This window comes from Colobus angolensis, unplaced genomic scaffold, assembly GCF_000951035.1.
Source record: "Colobus angolensis palliatus isolate OR3802 unplaced genomic scaffold, Cang.pa_1.0 Scaffold139, whole genome shotgun sequence".
Lineage (NCBI taxonomy): Eukaryota > Metazoa > Chordata > Mammalia > Primates > Cercopithecidae > Colobus > Colobus angolensis.
In genome coordinates, this window is record NW_012114477.1 from 1,654,267 (window position 1) to 1,681,517 (window position 27,251).

The following is a 27,251-nucleotide window of genomic DNA, read 5'->3' on the forward strand; positions in this document are numbered from 1 at the left end:
GCACTCCCTAGTGAGATGACCCCAGTACCTCAGTTGAAAATGCAGAAATCACCGGTCTTCTGTGTCGCTCGCGCTGGGAGTTGGAGACTGGAGCTGTTCCTATTCTGCCATCTTGCTCCGGTTAATTTTTTTGTTTGCTCATTTAACCGAAGTAAAATGGTACTTCAGGGCTGCTTTATTTTTGCATTTCATTGATTATTAAAGGAAATTAGCATTTTCCCGTGTGGTTACTCTTTGTATTTCTTTGGATGTGAGTTATCTGCTAACATTTACAGGTCTTTGCCTATTTTAGTAAATTGGGATCTTCATTTTTAAAAAATCAAGCCAAGTAAACTCTTCACACACAGTGGCTATTGAACTTTTTCAGTTATGTTTAATATATATTCCAGTATTGTTTTGCCTTTTCATTTTAGATATGTATTTGTACTACAAACATTCTTATTTTTGTAATAAAATCTGTAAATGTTTTTTTCTGTTGCTTTGAAACTTAAGCTATCCTCCCTCTGGAGAGCTAATAAATATTTAATTCTACCTTCTGTTATTTTAAATTCTTTAATTCATCTGGATTGCATTTTACTATAAATTGCGATGCAAATCACATTTCTTTCTACATTGCAAATCAGTTATTTCAGTCTTAGTCTGTTCTTTTATTCTCTTTCTCAGGAATCATACACCAGATGAAAGGTGATTATGACACTGCACTGAAACTCCACAAGACCCACCTGTGCATCGCCCAGGAGCTGAGTGATTATGCTGCCCAGGGCCGTGCCTATGGGAATATGGGCAATGCCTACAACGCCCTGGGCATGTACGACCAGGCGGTCAAATACCATCGGCAGGAGCTGCAGATCTCCATGGAAGTGAATGACCGCGCCTCACAGGCTTCCACACATGGGAACCTTGCCGTGGCCTACCAGGCCCTGGGTGCCCATGACCGGGCCCTGCAACACTATCAGAACCACTTGAACATTGCCCGGGAGCTACGAGACATCCAGAGCGAGGCCCGGGCCCTCAGCAACCTGGGCAATTTCCACTGCTCTCGGGGAGAGTATGTCCAGGCTGCCCCCTATTATGAACAGTACCTCCGGCTTGCTCCCGACCTTCAAGACATGGAAGGAGAAGGGAAGGTCTGCCACAATCTTGGCTATGCCCATTACTGCCTTGGAAATTATCAGGAGGCAGTGAAGTACTACGAGCAGGATCTGGCACTGGCCAAAGACCTTCATGACAAGTTGAGCCAAGCAAAAGCCTACTGCAACTTGGGCCTAGCATTCAAGGCTCTGCTGAATTTCAGTAAAGCTGAAGAGTGTCAGAAGTACCTACTGTCCCTAGCCCAGTCTCTGAATAATTCCCAGGCTAAATTTCGAGCCCTAGGGAACCTGGGCGATATATTCATCTGTAAAAAAGATATAAATGGTGCAATAAAATTATACGAGCAGCAGCTGGGCTTAGCTCACCAGGTTAAGGACAGAAGATTAGAAGCCAGTGCATATGCAGCCCTGGGCACTGCATACCGAATGATCCAGAAGTATGACAAGGCCCTGGGTTATCACACACAGGAACTGGAGGTATATCAGGAGCTGAGCGACTTGCCAGGGGAGTGCAGAGCTCATGGGCACCTGGCTGCTGTCTACATGGCCCTTGGGAAATACACAATGGCATTCAAGTGTTATGAAGAGCAACTGGATCTAGGGCAAAAGCTGAAGGATCCAAGTCTGGAAGCCCAGGTCTATGGCAACATGGGCATCACAAAGATGAACATGAATGTGATGGAAGAAGCCATTGGTTACTTTGAGCAGCAATTGGCCATGCTGCAGCAGCTAAGTGGAAATGAGTCTGTGCTCGACAGGGGCCGGGCCTATGGCAACCTGGGGGATTGCTATGAAGCCCTGGGTGACTATGAGGAAGCTATCAAATACTATGAACAATATTTATCTGTGGCACAGAGTCTGAATCGCATGCAAGACCAAGCCAAGGCTTACCGGGGCCTGGGAAATGGACACAGGTAAAAATGACCAAGGACAATTGTGGTTTATAGCTCTGCAAAAAAGAGCATTTGTGCCAGTAATGGCAACTTCATGTCTGCATGGCAGTTTGTTAACTGCAAACATTTTCTTACATATCTCATCTGATTCCTCCAATAACTATTTGAATTAAGTAGTTGATATTGTTACCCTTATGCTATGGATGAAGAAACTAAAGCCCAGAGAAGTTGAGTTAATGCCTAATATTATGCAGCTTAAAAGGGACAGCTGAGAGTTGAACCCAGGGCTCTGTGACTCCAAATGCAGTGCCTTTTGACTACATTAGAATGAGAAGGATAATAGGGATTGGGAAGGTGAATGAATCACTTTCCCTGATCTTTTCTGAATACCTCCCACATTATATGAATGTGTTTATTAATACAACATCTGCATCTAACAATTATTTAGACCCCATTGTGTTGCTTCTCAGAAAAGCCACCTGATAATAGGAGAATGCATAAATATACTATGTTGCATGCACCATCTGTGCAAGGTCCCTTGCACAGATATCTTAATAGTTATAGCAGTTTTGTATTACTCTACATCTATTATCATCTGCTGTGGGATGTGGGGTTTATTATCACCAGAATCGGAGGCTCAGGGGAACTAATTCACGTGCCCCACACAAATGGTTTGGTCATGCTCTTTCCACTCTTATCGTGTCTTCTCTTAGCAGCAGAAAAAGACACACTGTTGGTCAAGGTGATGCTTTCTCCTAAATGTGGGGAACCCAAGAAGGTGCCTGTGTCTGCAGAATATATGGCCCCACCAGAGAGGCAGGAGATTAGGGCTCCTGGAGTGGAGGAAGGGCAAGGGTCAAACTAAATCTTCACCCACAGAGTGCTCTGAGAAGCTCAGGGTGAAAGATTTACAGCCACTGTAAAGTGATTTCAAAAACATAGTCTAAGCGGTAGTGGAAATTGGGAGGCCTGAAGAACCAAACAGTTCACTTGCTATCATTGTGCCTATTAATATATTTTATGTTTCCTCTGGGATGTATATCCCATTGAATCTCAAGCTCTTGGGAAGGTCACTAAGGGATGACTTTTGAATTGCTTTCCAGATTATGAAATTCCTCTGCATCTCACTCTAAGGGCACATGATAGATTTTAGCTAGAAGAGGAGTTAAGAGCTTCTATAGTAAGTGACAGTGACAAATGCTTTTCATTTTCTCAGGGGCTTTAGCATGTCTGCACCTGCACGAAATAATATCATTGCTTTTCTGTCTACATCCCCACAGGGCAATGGGGAGCTTGCAGCAAGCCCTTGTATGCTTTGAAAAGAGGCTCGTGGTTGCCCATGAGCTCGGGGAGGCCTTCAATAAAGCCCAGGCCTATGGAGAACTGGGAAGTCTGCACAGCCAATTAGGGAATTACGAACAAGCCATTTCCTGCCTTGAACGCCAGCTGAACATTGCTAGAGATATGAAAGACCGAGCCCTGGAGAGTGACGCAGCCTGTGGCCTGGGGGGCGTTTACCAGCAGATGGGGGAGTATGACACAGCCCTGCAGTACCACCAGCTTGATCTACAGATAGCAGAGGAAACCAACAACCCCACATGCCAGGGCCGAGCCTATGGGAACCTGGGCCTGACTTATGAATCCCTGGGCACCTTCGAGAGGGCTGTGGTCTATCAAGAACAGCACTTGAGCATTGCTGCACAGATGAATGACTTGGCGGCCAAGACAGTGTCATATAGTAGCCTTGGAAGGACCCATCATGCCTTGCAGAACTATTCCCAAGCAGTCATGTACTTACAGGAAGGTAGGTGAAAAGGCCCATTGTGTTCTCTTGGCCTACTTAAAATCAAGTTCAGAGTCAGAACTCAAGACTCAGAGGGAAGTATGCACAGTTTGAGTGGCCACTTCTGTGTGGAATAAGGGTCTCAGAGGCCACATTGTCAGTTCAACTCCAGAATCACAGAATCCCCACCAGGTGTCCCTTGATAGTACTAAGGTGTTTCATTGTCCATAGCACCTTGCCCTGCTCTCTCGGACCCAGATTGTCTTACTCTCTCAGTGACAGCATCTACTGCTCACCAGCTGCCCAAGGAGCTGATACCCTCCTTGCTTTTCAGAACCCTCTGTGGAATGAGCAACATGTTCTCACACAGATGAATCAAGTAAGATGTAATCCTAAAAAATTGTAAGGGTTTCAATCAGAAGAAAATGTCCATCTGCTCCAAGCTCTGTTGTCCCTCTAGAGAATATCTAAACTAACCATATTAAAACTTTACAGAAGTCAGTTCTGACATGGCAACTGAGGTCTAATCCAGAAGTCAGTCTGAGGGGCACTCAAGCAGTAAACCAGGCTTCCTTCCCAGCATTTGTCACCTACAGTGCTTGGGCTGGTGCCACAGTAGGGTCTTGTTCCAGGCAGGCCTAGAAACTGAAGGCTGCACAGTTTTACCTTGGATCCTTCCTTCCTCCGAAAGCAGAAGTCCCACAGCAATGCGTTTGCCCTCCACCTCTTTACATTGAGATGGGGCTTTCTGCTCTTAAAAGTCCTTCCCCTTACACAGGCGTATTGGATCCTCTCATCCTAGAAAGGAAAAAGGGCAGATAGCTCACTGGTTAAAGGAATGGTTACTGATTTCAAGCAAAAACTCTCATTTCCACGGGGCTTTGCACATAAAGTTTGTTTAATCTGATTCAGTTCTCACGATAGTCTTGTGAGGTATATCTTTTTATTCCCATTTTTGCAGTTGAATCACCTGAGGCTCAGAGAAGTACAGTGATTCAATCCTCATCATGTGGTCAGTTAGTCAAGGAGTAGGTCCCAGCCCAAGTTTTCCAACCCAGAAACCACACAAGATCCTCTCTGAAGTTGTTTCTAACTTTACAATTGCAGAGTAAGGTTGGGTATCTTATCCCCTTTTACTCCTGAGTCCCCACTGGGAAGCCAGGAGAGAGATAAGCAGGAAGCAAAGAGGAGAATGGGTGAAGAGCTGATGATTCGCTGGTCTCCTTGCAACAGACCAGGGACTGCGCCAGCCTGCAGTCTGAGAGGTTACAGAGAGTCTGGAAGCCACTTCCCAGACTTTATCTAGCTCCCCTTCTATCCACATGGGGCTCTGCCTCAATGCATTAAATGAGAATGTTGGCTTCTAATTTCCTGAAACTTGACTGTGGTAAAATTCCAACAGACGAGGAGCAATTTTCATTTGAATTTGTAAAAACTATTAAATTCAGTCATATGACAATTTTTCAGCTGTGTTCTTTTGTACTTCCTGAAATACTATTTTCATGAAACAGCTGGTTTGCCTGAGACATTGCAACGCAATTCTATATTTGTGGAAAACTCTCAAGTTCATTTTTATTGTTTCTTGTAATTTTTTAAGTCTTGCAGAGATCTAAAAACTCTAATTTGTAGCATCTCTACGGTGTCTGTCTTGTGGATGTGTCCATTAGAGAGCCTGCAGCCGATGACTTTCCTCGTGGGCCAAACCAGAGTACCTCTTCTCATGAGTGCAGGACACCTGGACGGTGCTTTCCAAATACTCTGAGTTAGGTCTGCAGCCTCTGGCAAGGAAGGACTAGTTTATCTGGAAGCCACCCCATGGTTCCCTCTCCCCTGGATTTGGAGGCTATGGAGCCTTATAGATCCGTATCACCCTGCTTCAGTGCAATAGATTCTCACAGATGGGGCCTGGTCTGAGTCTTTTGAACAAGCTTTCCAGGTGCTGTGGAGGGAGACACCTCTGGATAAAACCACTGGTCTCACCCAGCCCTTCCTCTTCTTGCAAATGAAGAAAGGGAGCATGTATCAATTTGGTGACTTACCTGGGACCAGTCCCTGACAAACTATAGGTTCTAGGAGAGCTGGATGGGTGTCAGGTTCCTAAGAGGCAGAAGCAGAGAGAAGCTGGGGCAGGACAGATACCATGTCTATCCAGTGGGCTTTTAACTCTTCATTGTTGAACCTCAGCTAGAGTCCTACATGCTGAGGATATAGCAGGAACAAAGCACAGTCCCTGTTCTCATAGAACATGGCTTCTAAGCAGGAATTGTCTCAATGAATTTTACTTCTGACTCATAGATCTTGACCTAGAAGGGACATCTGTGTTGAAGAATTAATGTGGTTAGCTTATTGAAGATTTAAACAATCAGTATCCTTCTGGTTTTCTCCCAAGAACCATCTTCTTTCCTATGTTTTTCTATTCTGTAAGGTGTTTAAAAATGTGAATTATTTACAAATATTTTTGTTATCCAATAATATGATTTAAACTTAAAATGTTGTTTCTAAGTTTTCTGAGTTATGAGCATTTTGAAATGTATATTTATGACCTTGAACCTGAGTGTCACTTTTCTTACCCTTTCAACAGACTCAATTCCTTTTCAAAAGTCTGAAATTGCACAGGCCTAGCATGATCAGAGGCAGGCTTCCATCTACCCTGAATTAGATTAGAAGAAGGAAGTCCTTCCTTTGTATGTGCAGTTGTACGGTGGGAGCCTTCATGCTGTCTCTGCACAAGCTAGCTTCTATGTACAGTGAGCAGGATAATGAGGGCAAAGTGATACTGAGAACTGCCTAGTGACCAATACAATAAATGGTTGCCTTCAGATTTGACTCTCACAAAGCTCTGGAGGTTGCTGGTGTCCTGAAACCCCGAAGCTTGCTGTGGGTAAATGACCCAAACTGCAGGTGCCTACCTGAAGGCTATTAAAATGAGGATGGTCTCATTTAAGGTTTTCGCCTTATAATAGCACTGGTTTTGCAACCCTGCTGAGGCACATCAAAGTCTTAAACTGAAAGGGAAAACAGATTAGACATGAAATGTGTCAGTAGCATCAGTAACAGAAGGCAGGGTCAGGCTGTGTTCATATTCTGCTTTCAGGAGAACATCGTATGTGTCTTCTATTAATGCTCATTGGATGCTGTGCACGTGAGAAAGGAAAAATACTCTTTTGCCTTCTATATTTAACTATCAGGAAGAGCTTTGCCAGCCAAAGAATCAGGTTAGATAAGTTTATCAGCCAGGAGTTTTCCTTTGCGAAGCTGTGGATTTCAAATTTAGGAGGGTAACCAGATTAAGTTTCACTTGTTTTAGTGTTTCTGCCTGCCCAGCAAACCTGTCTCCTGCTCTTGCCGAGGCATCCTGGAAATCCTGGAAATGTTGCTACCAACACAGAATTTGAAGAGAATGCTTATTCTACCTTGGCTGATTCAGCTCTTGTCCTCATTTTATCTAGCTGTGTTGTTAGTATTCTTTTTTTTTTTTTTTTTAAGAGATGGGTCTCACTAAGTTGCCCAGGCTAGATTCTTACTCCTGGGCTTAAGCAGTCCTCCTGCCTCAGTCTCCTGAGTAGCTCTTGTTAACATTCTTTTATAGACACCTGAAGCAAAATTAGGTGGGAGCAGTGGCTATCCCAGCACTTTAGGAGGTCAGGGTGGATGACTCACTTGAGGTTAGGTGGATCAGGAGCTGGATACCAGCCTGGGCAACATGGTGAAACCCCATCCTTACCAAAAAATACAAAAGCCAGCCGAGTTGTGGTGGCCTGTGCCTGTAGTCCCAGGTACTCTGGAGGCTGACTGAGGTGGATCACCTGAGCCTGGGGAGGTCAAGGCTGCAGTGAGCTGCCATTGCACTCCAGTCTGGGGAAGAGAGTGAGACCCTGTCTCAAAACAAAAACACAAAAGTAAAATGACCCTCCAGGACTCCTTAGGATAGTGGAATTATCCGTCTTCTATGTTTCCTCAAATTTCTCTATCTGGTTTCAGGTTTAAGGTTAGCTGAGCAACTGGGCCGAAGAGAAGATGAGGCAAAAATTCGCCATGGCCTTGGCCTCTCCCTTTGGGCTAGTGGAAACTTGGAGGAGGCCCAACACCAGGTAAGCAGAACCCCTGACTGAAGTGGATTTTTTGTTTCCAGAAGCATGGGAGACCTTAGGATTACTATCCTAGTAGTGATGGCATTTACAAGAGGCACTGACTTCTACCCTTGGGCTAAGGTGTATGATTTCCAGCCTGTGCTAGCGCAGAAGTATTTGAACAATCAGTAAAGATTTTTGCTCACTCATGTGACAGATTTCTCAATAATTTCTTAAGAATTCTTGTATTAAGTGCTATTGTTCCCCATTAAACATTAATATGAAATTCATTTCATGACAGAAGGAAAACAAGAATTCATAATTAAATTTCGTGTTTCTAGATATATTAATAGATATAACTTCTCTCTCTCCCTCTTTTACAATAAGGCCATATTTCTGCATATATGCAAGTAGTTGAAGGAAAGCCCCTTGTCATGCTGGCCCTGGAGAGTAGAAAGATCCCTCGAGTTATGGGCCTCCTCTGTTAGGTTGGAGGAGTAGTGAGATGGCTGCATCTAAGATCACACGTTCATCCAGATAGCGAGCATGTGAGTGGTGACTGCAGAGGATATTGTGCAGAGAGGAACAAGGATAAGGACATTGACACTCCTATCCAGAGGTGCTCACTAGAGTTGAAGAGATGCGACTGAATTTGCACCATAGCATTCTAGAATGTTAGGGTGTTTTACTGTACTTTTAAAATGATTAAAGGCAATGTAAAGGATTAATTCTCTAATTTCCTGGTTATAAAAAGTAAAACCTCTGTTGATCTTGTGATTTGCAATTTTCAAAGTACTTATTATAGCTCAATGAATTTGATCCTTAAAATAACCCTGTGAGGTAGAAACTATCCTCTTTATAGAGAGGAAGAAATTGAGTCTCTGAGTCTTGCCAAAAGTCACACAGCCAATTAGTGGCAGAGTTGGGAACATATTCTCTTACCGCTCTCTGGGTCTATGTCTCTTAGTCTTAGAATTCTGTACTTGATCTTAGCCAAAAGGCTGAGAAGCAAGTAGTCTTAGAATTCTGCTTTTTAAGTTTGGATAAATTTAAAATTTGATGCTGAGTTTCCAGCATATAAATATCAGAGTCATCTTAGACAGTGTGGCATGAGGGGGAAAAAAAAAAAAAAGAAAATATCAGAGTCAGAAAAGTCTGTGGCCTCACTGATGGAGAAGCCTGTTAGAGCATCAGGAGAGTGACTCCGTTCGGAATAGCAATTATCTGTTCCTCAGAGTGTCTATGTGAGTGGGCATGGCTCCTTGAAGAGCTTGCCCAGTGATGATCTGACCCTGGGGCACTGAACCGTCTGCAAAGAGCTATCATCCTTCAGAGAGTGTGGCGCTCTCTTCCCCTCAGGCTTGTCCATTTCCAGCATGCCTCGACCATACCTGTTCTCACTCCTATCCTTCCTCACCATGAGGCGTGAGGGTGGTGAATTGTAATTGCCTGATGACAAGAGGAGAGGCTTTTTGTTTTAATAGAAATCAGCACTTGGTGGATTAATATCTGTTTTAATATCTTTAAGACCATAAGTCTATAATTCCTGTCTTTTAGATCCCCTTATTTGTCAAAAATTGATTATATAAATTGTAATTTACTGGGTATGATCTGATGCCTTTTCAGGTCCACAAGGACCTATCTGGTGTCAGGTTCTAACTGAGGTTCGAGGGGAGTCAGTGGGTGAGTGGCAGGTAGCTGGAAAAACACTCGAGGAAGTGTAGACAGTTTCACCATGGCTTTACTTTCTCTGGGCACGAGCGAGCCCAGGCGCGAGCCATGTATACGGCGTTAGCAGGGTAATTATGCCTTTTAAAGACAATGGTGGCTCTGATCACATAGGTGGTCACCTAATGAGCCTCACGTGGCGTGGTTACATAACTAGCAGAGTTGTGCGCCTGTGCTGCAAACTCACTGAGTCATGCTGGACTGGATGTCTGCCTCGGCCTGTTCTTGACCACAGCACATCCATTTTCCTTACACCTGGACATAAGACTCTTCCTTTCAAATCTTTAAAAAATATTTAGGGTGTGCACAAAGATATGAGCAGAAGTTGTCTCTAGTCTGTAAACAGCTGGACATTGGTTTCTGGGGAATGGATGATGTTCTTTCTCCCTCCTTGCAGCTTTATAGGGCATCAGCCTTGTTTGAAACCATCCGGCACGAGGCACAGCTGAGCACGGACTACAAACTCTCCCTCTTTGACCTGCAGACATCATCCTACCAGGCCTTGCAGCGGGTGCTCGTCACCTTAGGTGAGAACAGCAGGGGTTACTCCTTGCTTATGTGTGCACTAGCGTGCACGGGTGCACATCCGTGTGTCCAAGTTGTTTAGTGACAGCTGTGAAGAAGCATGATTTGTTGTGACAACAGATTGTGAAGCCATAACTGCAACCAGTCATTGAACATTCATTCATTTATTCAACAAAGATTAGCAGAACTCCTACCATGTGCTGAGTGCCTGCCCTGGGGATTATAGTCAAGAAGGCCTGGTTCCTGACCCCAAGAAGCTCTTAGCCTGTGGAGAGACATAAGTCAGTGAGTCCAGTACAGTGCTGATTGGCACTCGGATAAACTCAGATGCTGTGGAAACGAAGTCTCTTTAAAAAAAAAAAAAAGACAAAAAAAGTTTAAATAGAGATGAAGTCTCACTATGTTGCCCAGCCTGGTCTCAAACTCCTAGGCTCAGGCAGTCCTCCTGCCTTGGCCTCCCAAAGTGCTGAGATCACAGGTGTGAACCATCACACTCAGCCTAAAACAAAGTCTCTTGTCTGGTGGGTCCAGGAGCCAGAGAAAGTGTCCTTGAGACAGGGATGCCTGAACCAGGTGTGCCCTCCCCAGGTTCCCTCTTAACACTAGCGTGTGGTTCAAGCATCTGACTAAGAGGAAGTACCTGAGAAGACACCTGGCCTCTTCTCTGTTTCCTCATCCATACATCTTTCAAGGTTGCTGTCTAATAAATGTTTCTGCCACCTGGGTCTGCCTCCTAGGCTGTGGCATAGTCAGTGATGATTCTCCCAAGCCTGTGTGCCCCATCACACTAGGGCAGCATGCATCTTCTTTCACCCGGGCCTTAACTAGTCAGCCAGTCCCTTCCAGCTCCCCTGTCATCTGCCTCTTCCCAGGAGATATTTATTGGAACTAACAAAGGCTTTGAATTTGGATGTTGAGGCCTTTTCCATAACCTGTCTTTTGCTGTATATATAGGAAGGACTCAAATTTCCTCTTGAAAAATGTATCTATTAAATGCGTTCATTGCCTGCGATTACAGTTTATTATCTATTATAATCACAGTGTTAAGTCTGTCTAGCACTTAGGGGCCGATTTTCCAATGTGCACAGAAATTGTCCCTGCTGTTCCAGTTAATAACTTAATAGAGTAAAAGGAGACATTTACATACACACATATAAATCTCCACTTGCTTCTGATACCCAAACTGCAGGACAAGGCATCCTCGAAGTGCTGTCACAGCTGCAGCATCTGGTCTGCTTCTGTCTGCTTTCTTTGGACTCTGGTTATAGTAACTCTTCCATATTTATGTTTATTACAAAAGTAAATCCTCTGCTTTGTGTTCCTTCGGCACTTATAAACAATTCCTTTACATTTTTTGTGCTTTCATATTGGTGCATTAGCTTTTAAACTAGATTATAGACCAGTTTCTTAAGGAAAGTGGGATTCAAAATTCGATTAAAAGACAGGAAAAGCTTGAGATAGAGAAGCACTTTTAAAGATATAGAGACCTGAGAAGTTTAAACTCTGCCCCTGGGGATAAGGGAAAAAGTGTGTTGGAGCCCAGAATGGAATGAGATATCAGCTCCAACAACACTACTACTACCTGTTATACATGTGGTGATGTAAGTAGGCCTACCAGGCATCTTTTCATGTAGTGCTTCATTTAATCTTCAAACTAGCCCTTTGCGATAAGCAGGACAACTGTTAGCATCCCTCTTCTTGAGACAAGGCCAGTGAAAGGGAAGAAGGCACGCCCAGGAGAGGGACTGGCATGCGTAAATGGACGGAGGTAAAATTTGGAGAGAAATGTATAAGGCTGGACAATGTTATGCACAGAGGGCCTGCATGGAGGGAAGAGAGAGAGTCAGAAGACACACAGACACTTTGTGAGGCTGAGGTGGGTAGATCACTTGAGGCCAGCAGTTTGAGACCAGTCTGGCCAACATGGTGAAACCCCGTCTCTACTAAAAATACAAAAATTAGCCAGGCATGGTGGCACATGCCTGTAATCCCAGCTACTTGGGAGGCTGAGACAGGAGAATCGCTTGAACCCAGGGGTTCAGAGGTTGCAGTAAACTAAGATTGCGTCACTATACTCCAGCCTGGGAGACAGAGTGACACCCTGTCTAAAAAAAAAAAAAAAAAAAGACACATAGAGAGCCAAGTAACACCAATAAACCTGGTGTCAAAAGCCAGGCAGGAGGTTTAAAAAAACAAAAAAAAGCCAGGTTAGGGAGCAACTCAGGAGGTGGAGCAGAGATGGGGCAGGGCTAAGGACTAGTGCACTGAATTAGATCAGCTCTCTTGTGGCGCTGGCTGCAAGACAGGCGAAGGCCTGATGGCTTAGGGTAGTGTGGAATCAGTCATGCAGGACACTGCACCCACCATCTGAGGCAGGGAATTGAATTCGAAGCAGTATGACTGAGATTCTGTCACATATTGGAGAGCAGAGGCAGTGAGGTTTCTGCCCAGGATTTGATGGCCGTCCCTGATAGGCCTCTCTAAGTAAGCACATTAACTATGGACTCCTCAGCGTATCTCTTTGTCTCCTAGGCCATCATGATGAAGCCCTGGCCGTGGCAGAAAGGGGACGGACAAGAGCATTTGCTGATCTTCTGGTGGAACGACAAACAGGACAACAGGACTCTGACCCCTACTCCCCAGTCACTATTGATCAGATCTTAGAGATGGTTAATGGCCAGAGGGGACTAGTGCTTTACTATTCCCTGGCTGCAGGCTATCTGTATAGCTGGCTGCTTGCTCCTGGGGCAGGTAAGATCTCTTTCTGTGGGAACAGGGCAATTAGAAGACTAGACCTGTAAAAATCTAATGAATAGAGGTGGAAGAGGTGCATCATCATAGATCATGCTAAGGAACTGATGTCAGATTTTAGCAAAACCTCAGCAGCAGTGGATATGCTGTGGTGGGGCATTCAATTAATAAGACAGCCCAGCTTTCTAATTCCCCCAAGAAATCGCTGCTCATCACTGTTGAATGTAGAAGCATTTATCAAGGAAGACTAAGAGCAGAAGAGTTAATTTCACTAGCAGCCCTGTGTGTAGGCAGCTGTTGTTCATTAGCTAATAAAGCGATGACTGCAAGACCTAATGAATTCTTTCTAGATATGGTTTAATAATTGTGACCCTTTGTGATGGCAAAGTTAAAGAGACTAAAATGATAATGGCAACTCTATCACATGTTATAAATAAGTCCTATGCTTGAAATTTCTGAGTTTAACAGAACCCATTTTTAACCGGTTCTGCTGTAAATCTATTTCAGAAGTAAAAATCTCCTTTGATTAAATCAGCATTAAATGTTCAGGCTGTAACACTTTCACTAAATACAGAAACACTAATTAGCTGTTAGGGCCATATTTTTTGCATAATAAAATGCTGATGGCTTTACCAAGTTGGAGACACACCAGATCCAACTAGAGTTTATTGACTGGGGAAGTGGATCTTATAATTGGTAATCTTAAAGAATGGGGTTCTTGAATATCTGTAAGCCAGTTTCAAAAACTTTAACTGCCAGCGAGAATTGACAAGATTTTCTTGATTATGTTTCTATCCCTTTGATTTAAAAAAAAAAAAAAAAAAAGATGGCTGGATGACAGCTCCCAGGTGCTTTTAGGCTCTGAGCATTAGTGCCTATACATTCTATACCTGGGCATTGTTTTTAATAATTTTTTCCCTTTAGTTCCATGTTCTTTATGGGCTTTCCACAAAGAATGTTCTTACAGCTGACCTTTTTAATGCTAAAGGTTTTAAATTGTGATTTTTACAGTGACTTGGTTAGTAAACGTTGGCCACAGTGGAATCTTTGTGGATCCCAGCTCCCAGAGTGGCACTGATACTCGTGAGGACACAGTTGATGACTGGGAGGTATCAAACTCCTTCTCTCTGTGGTTGTTACATCTTGGGGACATGATTTGACAGGTGGTATATCTGAATTCCTGTAATAATGAGCCATGTATAATGAGGCTCCTATTGTTTCTTTTTCCGTTCCTTTTTGCTCCCAATGAGGCTCTGAAGCTTTCACTGGGGGCGCTAATCCAATCAGACAGGACCAGCGTTTTCCAGAGCTGACACACTTCATTACCATTTGAGAATATGTCCTATTTATTGCCAGAAAACCACTGTGGACTGCCTCAATTTCATGCAGCCATCATTTTTTGCTCGTTTAATTCATTAATAACCACTGACCAGTTAGTCTTATTGAAAAATGATTTAAAATGTTTTTATCTGGCCTTTATACTACAAGTTTATTATAATTTGCTTTTGTGAAATGAAAGCACTGTTGGAACACAATTTCCACTTGGTCAATTATATTTTTCTTTGGGATTTCAGTTTGTATAAGGAATATGTCTTGGCGTACTCATGCACTATTCCTGAAAGGAGACTTTCCCTAGTTGGTGCTTTTAAGAAGCATCTGTTTTGAAACACATATGAAGTCATCATAATTCCAGGAGCTTCTGAGACTGTATCTAGAATTCCTTGGTTTCAAGCACCACAGCTAATAGTAAAAGCTGTGAAAAGGATACTGACCAAAATAGAGAAAGCCCTCTTGAGACCTTGGATTTCAGGATTTTTTTCACAGAGTTTGCAGGATGGCATGCTTGTCAAAGAAGTCACATACCATTGGCAGTCCTGTCCCCTGCCTTCAACTTCTCCTTTCCCTGACCCTAATTGTGTATAATGTCAGCTGTGCCTGTTTTGCTTCAGGAATTCTGAAGTTTAATGAACACTACCTGGGTGAGAACACAGTGGAAAACTCAAGTGACTTCCAGGTCAGCAGCAGTGCAACCCTTCCAACAGCAACTGGCTCAGCCCTGGAGCAGCACATTGCCAGTGTCCGGGAGGCCCTGGGGGTGGAGTCTCACTACTCAAGGTAGGTAGTAAAACATCCCCAAGCCCATTTTCAGATAAATCTCAGGGTATTATTTTTTGTAAACATTCTATTTGAACTAACAGAAGAAATCTTTTGGAATTCATGTGGTTGTGCTCAGTCTGTTCACAGCTGCTGCAGCAGAAACAAATATGTGTCTCTGGAGTGTAAGCCCCTTAGTGGTCTGTCTTTATTCTTTTTGGTGATTTTCCATCAGATGGGAAAGGGCCTCATCAGACATGCCCATTCTCTAAGTAGGATTTGTAAACTGTTTAAACATAAACATGGCTTTGAATTTAACATACCGGCCAATTAGAACTGAGATTATTTTTTGTTATAAACAAATTATAATGAGTTTGTTTGTACTATAGCTGAACACCTATTTGAGAGAGTAATTTAGTACCAGTGACAGGATATGTGCACAGATCTGTGAGCCGAGGGGTGAGGTGAAAGGAGCTGAACTCCCAAATGTGAAGAATAGGTAAGGGAACTGCTTTTTGCTAAGGTTGTAAAAGGTATAAGCTTATGGAAACATTTTATCATAATGATTGACTGTTTTACATATGAAAAAATAATTTCCAAAAGCACCTTGCTTCTAGGGGAAATCAAAGGAAGAGGGTACCTTAGAGCTGGGTTGTAACCAGATTTCCCAGGCATCTCTGTTCTCCATCCAGTGATTACCAAGAATCCAGAAGATCTGTGTGTCAGAGAATCTGCTGTGTTAGCTTGTATCAGGTCCCAAGAATCTCTGCTCATCTCCTGAATGATTTCATTTGTAATCATGAAAATCTGTAGGTAATTCTGTGATTTATTTAGAGATGCTTCACCCAGATTTCCAAGTATATGGTGGTTGCTGCCAGCAGCTGGACTGATCTTTGGGATGCTTATTAAGTTGGTGAAGAAAGAGTTAGGTGAAAAATAATTATTGAATAATGTAATGTCAATATTGGAAGGGGCTGTAGTAGTCATCTAGTCCAACCCCTTTATTTAACAGAAGCTAACACCGAAATAGGACTTGCTGACAGCCAAGTTAGTGTCAGAGCCAGGATCAAAACAGTCTAGATCTCACCCAGACTTCCAGGCCAGTGCTTGTTCTGTTTCTGATTTTCAAAATTAATATCATATTTTGAGAAAATAGCCAAATATAAGAATTTCATTTCTAGCTTCTGTTTTTATGAAGTAGGAACAGGTTTAGCCACATGCACACGTGCTTCTCTGATTTATCCTATGACTGTTGTGCATCCTGAAGTATCCCCATCCTTAACAACCCAGGCAACAGTTTGGCAATTACAGGGGTTGACAGGGTGGTAACTCCCAAGAACTTGGAAGTAAGACTGCCCTCTGAGACTGAAATTATAAATGACCATAATAAACTAGGTTAGACATTAGACCAGAGGTATACAAAGCTGCTTCAGCAGACAGAAATTCAGGCCAGTGTGATTAGACTATAATCTGACCAAAGGTATTACATGTCCCAAGTGAGAGTTAGAGGGGCATGATTGGCCAGCAATAGAAACCCAAAAGCAGGAGAGCCAGCAGGGCAGACTTTGGCAGTGTTCATTTCTAACACTATCAAAAGTAGAGAAAATCTTGGTTTAGGGACACAAAGTCCCGTCAAAAAGGCAGACCCCATGGTGGACATGCAGTTGCCACGTTCTCTTAGTCCCCCCACTGTCCCTCCTTCCACAAGTATTTTGAGTGCTCACTCTGTATAAGGTACTATGCTAGAGATCAAGGATCCTGATGAAAAAGAAGGCATAGCCCCTACTATCCCAAAACTGAGGGGCAAGCTCTGAAGTGTGGCCTTCTAAGTTTGAAAACCTGATTGATGTTGCTAACATGCCCAAAGAGGGTTTGCCCCTTGGGAGTGAACTTTCATTAACCAAGCTCAAAGAAAGTTGTACAAACTAGAATGCCAGGTATTATGTACATTCTCTATCTGCAAGTATATTTACATGAGAAACCAAATGATAGTTAAAAAGGTTGACAAGAAGCATGGGACCTGAACAGGGAAGGCAGGAGAACCATCTGAGAGATCTTCTCCACCAAGGGCTGCTGAAGACCTTTGTGCATACTGCCTGGGGTAACCTTTGGCAGTTTAATTCTCCTCATCCTCTGAGCTCAGTTCAAATATTCCCTCCTTAAGGAAGCCTCTACAACTCCCAACATAGGTTTCCCTACCCCTTATGCCCATTTGTATAATTCTCATTATACCCAACATTTTCATGTAAGCACTTACTACAATTTTAATTAAAAGGTTTTATATACTCTCTTGTTTACTCTTTTTCATTTCTGTGAGAACAGGGGCTATGTCTGCCTTATTCATCAGGATCCCTAATCTTTAGTATAGTACATTATAGAGTGAGCACTCAAATACTTGTGGGAGGAGGGACAGCAGGGTTCTAAGAGAGCATGGTGACCATGTCCACCATGGGGTCAGCCTTGCCGATGGGACGTTGTGTCCCTAAGCCAAGATTCTCCCTCCTTTTGATAGTGTTAGAAATGGGTACTGCCAGAGTCTGCCCTACTAGCTTTCCCCTTTTTGTGTTTCTACTGCTGGCCACCAAGATTCTAAAGGTACTTGAGTGTATGACACCTGCCATTTGAAACCTCTGCATACATGAAGGTGGCCTCTCCCTTCTGGCAATGTGGGGGCCACATCCAAGTCATCTCAGTCTAAACCAAACATTCATGGGCTCAGCCTGCATGAAAATGTAAATTTTACCTAATCCAAATTTCCAGATATCTAGATTAAAATTCACCAGGAGAAAGAATAGGATTACCCTTGGTCTCACTCTTCCATGCTCCTCACTGGATGTCATGGTTGAACTTTAAATATCTGTGTCTAAGCAGTTCTTTTCTAAGATGCTGGAGGTTGAGTAATTCTGTTTCCAGGTGCCTTTTGAATTGAAAAATGTCTTTTGAGTTATAGTTCATCTCTTTATCAATGGTAGAGAGACAGGAAAGACTGCAACTTGCTTGTGTTTCCCACGTTAACCATTTCCCCTCTGCTCTATACAGAGAGCTAACAAGTTCTTATGAGTCCTTAGGATCTCCAGCAGGTTATGTGGCTTGATATTCAGCATCACTTTGTTGGGCTGCCCTCAGTGGCCTAGATCCTCCCCTTAGACTGCTAGAAATAAGGTTTTTCCTATTGCTTTGGAGTAGTCTTGTTAGAGATTTGTTTGTATTTTGTGAGCTTAAACTCATATTGTTGATTATAGTATTAAAATTAAACCCTTTATTGGCGTGGTTTGAATTTACTGGAATGGAGTGTTCGTGAGAGCAATTCCTATCTCATAGTTTCATGAAGACAGTAAGAAAATTTCATTGAAGTATTATTTTTCATCTATAAATTTAGGAAATATTTTTTAAAACCATAATGCTCAGTGAGAGTAAGGATGCAGTGAATGACCTGGCTCATATCGTAGGGATATACCTTGATTTTGCATTTCTAAAAACAATTTGCCAATAGTATAAAAAATCTTTTTACATGTTTATGCCCTTTGATCTCAAAATTCTTTATTTTAGAAATGGAGCAAAGATCTGTACATACTAGTATCTGTCCTAAGTTTATATATTATAGAAGACATTGAAAACAAACCAAATATACAACAATAATTAAATTACAAATTATTTTATATCTATTCAATATGTTGCAATTAAAATTATGTTTACAAAGAATTTTAATCAAATAGCCAAATATTTAATCACGTAGACAAAATATTAAGTGAAAAAATAGGATATAGAATTACTGTGTATAGTATAATTTAAATTTTGTCATACAAAATATGGGTAGGAAAAGAAAAATTCTTGGAAAGAGACTAGGCTATATTTTAGTAGTGATTATAAATGAATGGTGGAATTATGGATGCTTGTTATTTTATTCTTTTTACTTTTCCTTATTTTTAATTTTTTTTACAACTAGGCATATAGTACTTTTAAATGAGAAATAAATAGCCATGAATGAGCAATTCTGTCATATCAAAGGGAGAAAAAAAACCTTTTTGTAATTTGGCTTACAATGGTAGTCCTCAGGGATGGGTAGGAGGAGTAAAGGGGAGTTGTTTAATGGATATAGGGTTTCAGTTTTATAAGATGAAAAATTTCACAAGATTTGTTGCACACAAGATACATATAGTTAACACTACCATATACTTAAAATGGTTTTGAGAATAAATTTTATGTTATGTTTTTTACCAAAAATTTTTTAAGTATTTTAAAAATACATATTTAATCAATCCACTTCTGTCTCCACTGCTACGTGTACAGTGCAGGTCACCATCATCTCTATCCTAAACCACTGCTACCACTTCCTGTCTGATCTCTCTTCTCCCTCTCCCTCTCATGGCTTTCCAAACCCATTCGCTAGAGTGGTGGTCTTTCAAAGATGTATTTGGGATTCTGTTTCCTTGCCCTTCTACCCACCACAAAGCTCGCCAAACACACTTCAATGTCTTCAGAGTTTCTGATGGTTTTTAGACTCCAGCTCACTTTCCTTATGATGACCTATATGCCTGTGTGATCTAGCCTCTACCCACCCTTCAACAGCACTTATAATCCTTCTTCAGCTTGACATTTCCATGTGACCCCTGGCCTCCTTTCACCTCCTAGTTTACGCCAAGGGCTTTCCCACGTTAGAGTTATCCACGTGCTCTTCCTTTTCTCAGTGAAGTTCTGCCCCCTGCTCTTGGTGTAGCTGGTTCCTTTCATCCTTCAAATTCCTACCTTCTCAGAAAAGCCTTTCAGAAGCTCCGTTGTTAGTTTCATTCACCTCTTTGTGTTCCCTGTCTCTAGGGCAGCTCTGGAACGTAGTAGATGTTTAAGAAATGTTTGCATGAACAACTGACTAGTTCTCCGAATGAAGTGCTTCTCCCTTCTGCCTGAACTTTTTTATGGACTATATTTTCCTGTGATAGTCTAATCACCCTTTGGAGCTCTGTTTATATTTCACACTGCTTTCATCAGAATTATTCCCATCCTTGTTGGTCCACATCAAGTCTTTGCTCCCTTCTATGTACCTAATAATAGCACTTATTTTGTTCTTTCCAGTTTTATATTTATGTAGTTTGTATGCCTTTCCAAGCAGATGGTGACGCCCTAGAAGATAGGTGCTGTGTCCTTCTTTCTGAATTCTCACTAACACAGTACCTGACTCATGGTTAGACATCAGTAAGTTTGAAATTTAGTCACCAGAAGATGTTCTGTAAGCAGACTCCATTTATGCTGGGCTAGTGTTTGTAAAATGCACTGCGCCTCTAGAAACTGAGTCTCTATGCCTTGGGGGACACCTTTATTCAATTACCCGCAGCCTAGCCTTGGTGTCCTTGTTATTCTGCAGACTGTTTTTACTCTCCTTAATGGCATCTTGCTGCCGAAAGGAAGTAAAATGCTACAAAGGAGTTTCTGAAAATGGATTTAAAAATAAAATAAGTGCTTTTATTAAGTGTTTAATAAGAACTTCCAGTCGCTTCCTCCCAGATCAAAAGAGGCGTAGATTGAAACCACTGTATAGAACATGAGCCTCCCATAAGGGAGATGTTATGAATTTCAAAACACATCTTCAGTTTTTAATTCTGGTATTTAGCCAGCATCTTGCAGTATGTAAATTGTTCCCTGGCCTCCTAGAACGGTGCAGTGGCACTTTAGGGAATCTAAGATTGGGTAGGGCTTTGTTCAGTAGTAGGTCAGGTCTGGAAGGAGCACTCCCAAGGGGTTTTAAATAAATTGCAATTGTAGACTGCCCTTTTAATGGGGTAAATGTTCCTTCATTGTAAAAGAATATTAAACCTTGATAAACTATAGCTGTTAACGTTTTTTTCCCTTTTGGTGTTTTTATATATTTACAAATTTTCTACAGTGAAAGTTATGTTTGTAACCAAATACATTTTCTTATTTCAAAATCCTGATTAATTTAGATTATACTTGTTCATAACGCTGATAACTCCATTGATTCTACACTGATAACAAGCGGCAAATATTAACAAGTCTGACAATATCAAGTATTGGAGGGTCAGTCCACAAGGTATCTTTTTTTTTTTTTTTTGAGGCGGAGTCTCACTCTGTAGCCCAGGATGGAGTACTGTGGCCGGATCTCAGCTCACTGCAAGCTCCGCCTCCCGGGTTCACGCCATTCTCCTGCCTCAGCCTCCCGAGTAGCTGGGAGTACAGGCGCCCGCCACCTCGCCCGGCTAGTTTTTTGTATTTTTTTAGTAGAGACGGGGTTTCACCGTGTTAGCCAGGATGGTCTCGATCTCCTGACCTCGTGATCCGCCTGTCTCGGCCTCCCAAAGTGCTGGGATTACAGGCTTGAGCCACCGCGCCTGGCCCACAAGGTATCTTTTAAATGACTGGTGGGAGAGTAAATTGGCATAACCACATCAGAAGAAGCTTGTCATGACCATCTAAAGTTGAATATTAGCCAGGTGAGGTGGCTCACACCTGTAATCCCAGCACTTTAGGAGGTTGAAGTGGTAGGATCACTTGAGCCTAGGAGTTTGAGGCTGCAGTGAGCTATGATTACACCACTACATTCCAACCTGGATGACAGAATGAGACCCTGTCTCAGTAAATAAATAATCACATATGTACATACCCTTTACACTTGGGTGTAATATCCAAGAGAAAGTCTTGTGCATGAACAAGAATCTTCAAAGCTGCACTGTAAACAATAGCAAAATTCTGGAAACAACCCACATGTAGTGAGAGAGTAGATGAATAAATAGAGGTGCAATCCTAAAATGGACTATTAGGTTTCAACAACAAATGAGCCACAGTGAACCCTAAGATAGTGGCTACATAATAGAACTATAATAATTAATAAGTGAAAAAGTAAATTCTAAAACATAACCTACAGGATGACATATTTTTAATAGTTAAAGACAAAAATAAAAATATACTTTTCAGAATACAGATAGATGCAATAAAACCTGTATAGAAAGGACAATCAGGGAGTGATTGCTATGGGATTAGGGATGGGACCTACCTCAGGCTAGGAATGGACTCACTGGGAAGTAACAAATGATTAGAGGTATGTTATTCTCAAGATCCTGGCTTTTGTTTTGGGTAATGGTTTTGTGCATGTTTATTACATTATTTAAAATTACAAAATAAATAAATGAAAGCAGCGATGTGGTGGCACACACCTGAAGTCCCAGCTACTTGCAAGGCTAAGGTGAGAGGGTCACTTGAACCCAGGAGTTTGGGGCTGCAGTGAGCTATGGTTGTGCCACTGCACTCCAGCCTGGGCAACAGAATGAGACCCCGTCTCTGAATGAATGAAAAAATGAATGCATGAATGAATACAGACTGTGCATGATGGAAGAGTGTCACAATCCAAAGATTACGTATGCTTAATACAGTTCCAGAGAGATTCCCTTTTACCCCCCTACTTCAGCTCCCCAAGAGAGAAGACAGGGGTTTTTAAGCAAATGAATTACAAAAGCAGGATTGCAACTAGGACATCTTTAACATATCGATGTAAATAAACAGTTGATAGACTGGTTCAAATTATTTCTATCTGTTCTTTAAAGCAGTCCCCATGCACTGGTGACGATGCCATTGCTGCATCATTAGCCTCATTCAATGTACAGTAGGTCTTTGAACATTTAAAATTGTCATTATAAGTATTTCTAATTAAGGATTTTTGCTAATTGAGACTGACCTCCCAATTCATCCAAATTGGTAAGGTTTTACTTTACAAAACAAATGTTTTTTCTTACCCCCAATCCTTTCCAGAACTCTGTGGAGAAAAAGTGGATAGAGTATATTTTGGCACTTATTTTATTCCTTAAAACAAAGAGTTTCCAATTTCATTCTAAACGAGGGTACTACCATTTTGAAAATATTTTATGAGCATGTAGTCTGTGCCAGGGCTGATGCTGGGCCTGGAGATATATGCATGAATAATAGCTGGAATTCTTGGCCTTACAGTAGCTCATGGTGTGGAGCATGCAACAAACGTGTAAATTATTAATCTACCACATGAGAACTGCTCTGATAAAGGTCGGAACAAAGAGGGCTGTGCCTCACTCTGCCTACTTGGGGAGTGAGGCAGTGATTCAAGAGGCTTCCAAGGAGGTGACATTTTAACTGGGCCCTAAAGGGTAGGGGGAGAAAAGCCATTCCAGGCAGAGGAGTTTCTCACCAGGCAAGGGCATGGAGGAAAGAAAGGGTCCAGACATTCCAGATGTTGAATGGTGTTGGCAGGAGGAAGATAGTCTGTCCTTTGCTGCAGGGATTGTAGCTTGCTACATCACAGTTCCCCAGCTTCTGCTTCCTAATGCTCACCCCTTTCTTGTAAGATCCAAAGTTGAGCTCCTTCTCAAATAGGATGGGATTTCCTGGCTGAGTCTCTGTGTTCTGTCTTGTTGTGGCCTCCTCTCCTATCATGGCTGGCTTCCAAAAGGCAGGCGTAGCCTTATCTGTGAAGCGACTCACTCAGGCTCAGCTATATCTGCTTGAGGAAAAAAAAAGTTGATGCCACATTAGGGACTAGAGCACTAAAGAGACGCAGTTGCAGAAATGAGTGGGACACACTGTAGACTCGTCTTGTGCTCCTGATTCTTGAATTTCTACTCCTTCTGAAAGACTGAGAACAAAATGAGTTCAGAAGGCTTTTGTAAGCTTGCAGCGTAAGTCAGCAGCTTAACAAGAGGATAATTATAGTTGGTCTTCTTGAATAACCTCTGAAATAGCCTAAATGGAATCTCCTTTTATATTTCTCGTGACCTTTTTTATTTTATTTTAATTTGATTGATTGATTGATTGAGACAGAGTATCTCTCTGTTACTCAGGCTGCAGTGCATTAGTGCAATCTCGGCTCACTGAAACCTCTGCTTCCAGGTTCAAGCGATTCTCGTGCCTCAGCTGGGATTATAGGCGTGCACCACCACATTCAGCTGATTTTTGTATTTTAAGTAGAGACAGGGTTTCACCATGTTGGCCAGGCTGGTCTCGAACTCCTGACCTTAGGTGATCCACCTACCTTTGCCTCCCAAAGTGCTGTGATTACAGGTGTGAGTCACCACATCTGGCCTCATGACCTTTTTTAAAAGCAGAACTCTTGAAATTGCTAGGTGTAAGTTATCCCATTGTACATAGGAGGGATAATCTGGTGAATGGTAGTGTCAGCCCAAAGACAAAAAACAGACCACATTGATGTGGGGAAAAGTGTCATGAGCCTCTCACTGGCAAATTTGAGGGCTTGGAATTCAGAATGACCTAGGCTCTCTTGTACCAGGGCCTGACACTTCTGCACCTGTGCTATAGGGCAGGGACCAATCTGTTAGATGCTCTGAACACCTGCCAGAGGCACTGTTGAACACCAGATGTTTCTTCTTTTATCTCTTGTCCCAAATCCTTTATTCATGGTCCCAAAGCTTGGGATGGCATTCCTGTTAGAACAGGAGCTGGAGGGAGAAGGGGCAGGGTGGGATTCTGAATCTGTTGATTAATTCAGACATTTAGTCCTTCCCTCTTGGTTCCATGTCAGCTGCTAGCTGGATGTTGCTACAACCAATTCTGTAAAAATCATTTGAACTTATCAAATCTCAATATCCCTTACTATGTATATCTTGCACTTTACCCCAGGACAACATAAAAAAATTCCTCAGTCTTTTTTTATGTGGTTGATTTTATAAAACTTTATGTAACAATCGATATTTAAGATATTTAATGTGTAAATCTGGACTTCTCTGGCTTTAGGAAAATAACCCTAGTATATAGTCACCAAGTTTCTCTTTGAACTGGTTGAAATAGGCTTTGTTTTTCATCTTGCTTGTACTTTTATGATTTGAGCACAGTAATAAGGAGGCCCAGAGGGTGCCATCCATGAAGGAGCACATTTAACTGTGTCAGACCCACAACTCACACAGTACTGTCCAGGTTTTCCTCCAGTAATGCCAGGCAGCATGCCAGAGTTTCAGAGACATTTAACCACAAGCATGTATTTCTTGTTCTGGGTCTGTGGGTAAACTGGGGTGGTTCTGTTTTTTATACTGCCTGTTAAGTTTAAGTCAGCTCCTTCTGTGTCCACAAGTCAAGATGGTAAAAGTTAAGATTGCAAGAGACAAAGGGAAATAAAGAGACACATTTCAAGCCTCTGCTTACCTCTTGTCCATTCACATTTCATTGGCTAAAGCAGATCTCATATCAAGCGCAACATCAGTAGGGCAGAGAATATATTCCTCCCACAGGAGTGGATGTGTGCTGAACAATGATCCAGTTTCCCACTCATACCCACTGTTTCCAGAGACCTGGAGAAGGAGAATGATGATCTCTCAGGCTTCACGCTCCTTGTTTCCTTCAGCGTCTGATGGCTGACCATTTTCTTGCTTATATCTTTCTTCCCTTAACATAGCACACACCTCTGTGTGGGTGAGCATCTGCAAGAACTCCTCCATCTTCTTCCGTGGCTTCTCATCTTCCTTTTGCTCCCAAACTGTAGGCACTCTTGGTTAATGGACATTCCTTTAGAAACTTGTTCTATCCCAAGGACACAGATATATGTCCCTGGCTCAGTGTCTCCCTTGATTTCTAAGCTTGACTTTCCCCTGGAATTCACCTCAAACTCAGCCTATCCAAAATCAGACCTTTTCTCATGCAGTTCCTCAATCAGGTGAATATTTATTCCCATTTATTTAAAAGCCTCCATCTTTCCCTCTCAATTTCCTTAGTTTTGAGGCTTTTGAATCATTTGTCCTTAAATCTCCCTTTCATTTATTGCTGTTGATTTAATCAGTCACTAACCTCTGTTTGATATTACCCATTTGCTTCTAGAATCACCCCTTCTTTTCTCCCACACCAGGATGGGCTTTTATGATAACATGCCCACAGGACTAGCTGGCCACCTGCGTCCTATCTTCTCCATCAGTGCTTCTGGCTTCCTGCTACTTAAGGCATTTTCTAAGAGGTCACTGTCATCTGAGTACTCCTGCACACATCAGCCCCAGAGAAGGATAGTGACAGAGGAGTGCCTGGAGATGAAGTTGGCCATGAGGCCCCATTGTGTGTCCCACTCTTATCTCCTGGTGTCAACCCTCTGTTCCAACAGGAGCTGGCTTCCCCCTGCTACCTCTGCACCATGCACATTCTAGTAAGCTTGCAATTACTTCTTCTGATAGCATGGGATCCCCTGGAGTTCTATTCCCTGGGGCATCGTTTTTCCTAGATGTCTTCAGTATGCATTGAAGCCTGAAATTGCTTACACAGGTGAGTAAGAGCCAAAAATGGGGGCCAAACTGGTTGAAGTGGAGGATACCTGCTGTGGAGCTGACCCACCCATGTTTGCCCACTTTCTCTACCTCCCGACCAGGATTTAGAAGAGTCTGGGTACACAATACATAGCACCCTAATGGATACTTACTGGTTAACTAGTTCAATAATACAGATGGACAGTTGAACTCAGTCCCATTGATGAATGTCCCTGCAGGCCAGATGACGACTTAGCAGTGATCATGCCTAATGTCTGCATTTCAAGCTCCTGGCCATGCCTAGTACACAAGAAGCCTCCATGAATGTTTAACGAATGAGTGGATGAGCAAGGGTGTGAGAGAACAAACTACTGGGGGCTGATAGAATAAACCACACCTTCTCTTGCACACATGGTCAACATAGCATCATTAATGTGTGGTTAGCCCCTCATCATCTACATGACAAAGCATGACTCAGTGATAACATGCATTTCATAGTTGTTTCTTACATTTCTGTAGCCTTTTCCTACCCACTTCCACTCCTGTGAAGTGCCATCAACATGTAATATCGTCTGGGACGATCAAAGAGGTGGACTTATCCAGATCAGGTAGTTAATGACAGACCTTGAGCTAACATCCACATCTCAAAACTTGACCCCAAGGCCAGCTTATGAAACTCTTCTGATTCCCACTAACACATTCAGACTCATCACATTAAGTAATGAGATGTTCTTTCCTAGCTTTTGATAGACTTATGCTAATGCAGTGAGGAGTTACTGCTAATAAGCAGGGAGAGACAGAATTGATTTAAGGATCTGTCACTTCCAAAAATATGCTGGCTGGTAGAGACAAAGTTGTCATTGCAAACTTGTCTTTTTCTTAATTTTTGTGTGTGCCTCTTGCCAGTTAGAGATGTCAGGAGATAACACATCATTTTCTGGTGGCCTTAATAAAAGATTCCTGCTTTTAGAAAGGACTGACTACATTTCCCATCTTTGGATTTGGCCCCCAGCTGTCCAGCACTTATTCTCCTCCCATGCCCTGACACCAGGGCCTCCTCAAGTGTGTTACTCATAGTTCTTTTGCTGCTCCCTCACCTCCTGTCT

At 42.4% G+C, this 27,251-nt stretch overlaps 1 protein-coding gene across 1 annotated transcript in view; it reads left to right on the forward strand.

Annotated features, from left to right (window-relative positions):
* TTC28 (tetratricopeptide repeat domain 28) overlaps positions 1–27,251 on the forward strand; it is a 720,135-nt gene that overhangs the window by 605,955 nt on the left and 86,929 nt on the right. The window contains exons 8-13 of the mRNA XM_011934852.1: positions 664–2,005; positions 3,265–3,788; positions 7,749–7,858; positions 9,963–10,092; positions 12,623–12,841; positions 14,791–14,956. Of these exons, the coding sequence (XP_011790242.1) occupies positions 664–2,005; positions 3,265–3,788; positions 7,749–7,858; positions 9,963–10,092; positions 12,623–12,841; positions 14,791–14,956 (2,491 nt within the window). The remainder of the gene's footprint in view (positions 1–663; positions 2,006–3,264; positions 3,789–7,748; positions 7,859–9,962; positions 10,093–12,622; positions 12,842–14,790; positions 14,957–27,251) is intronic.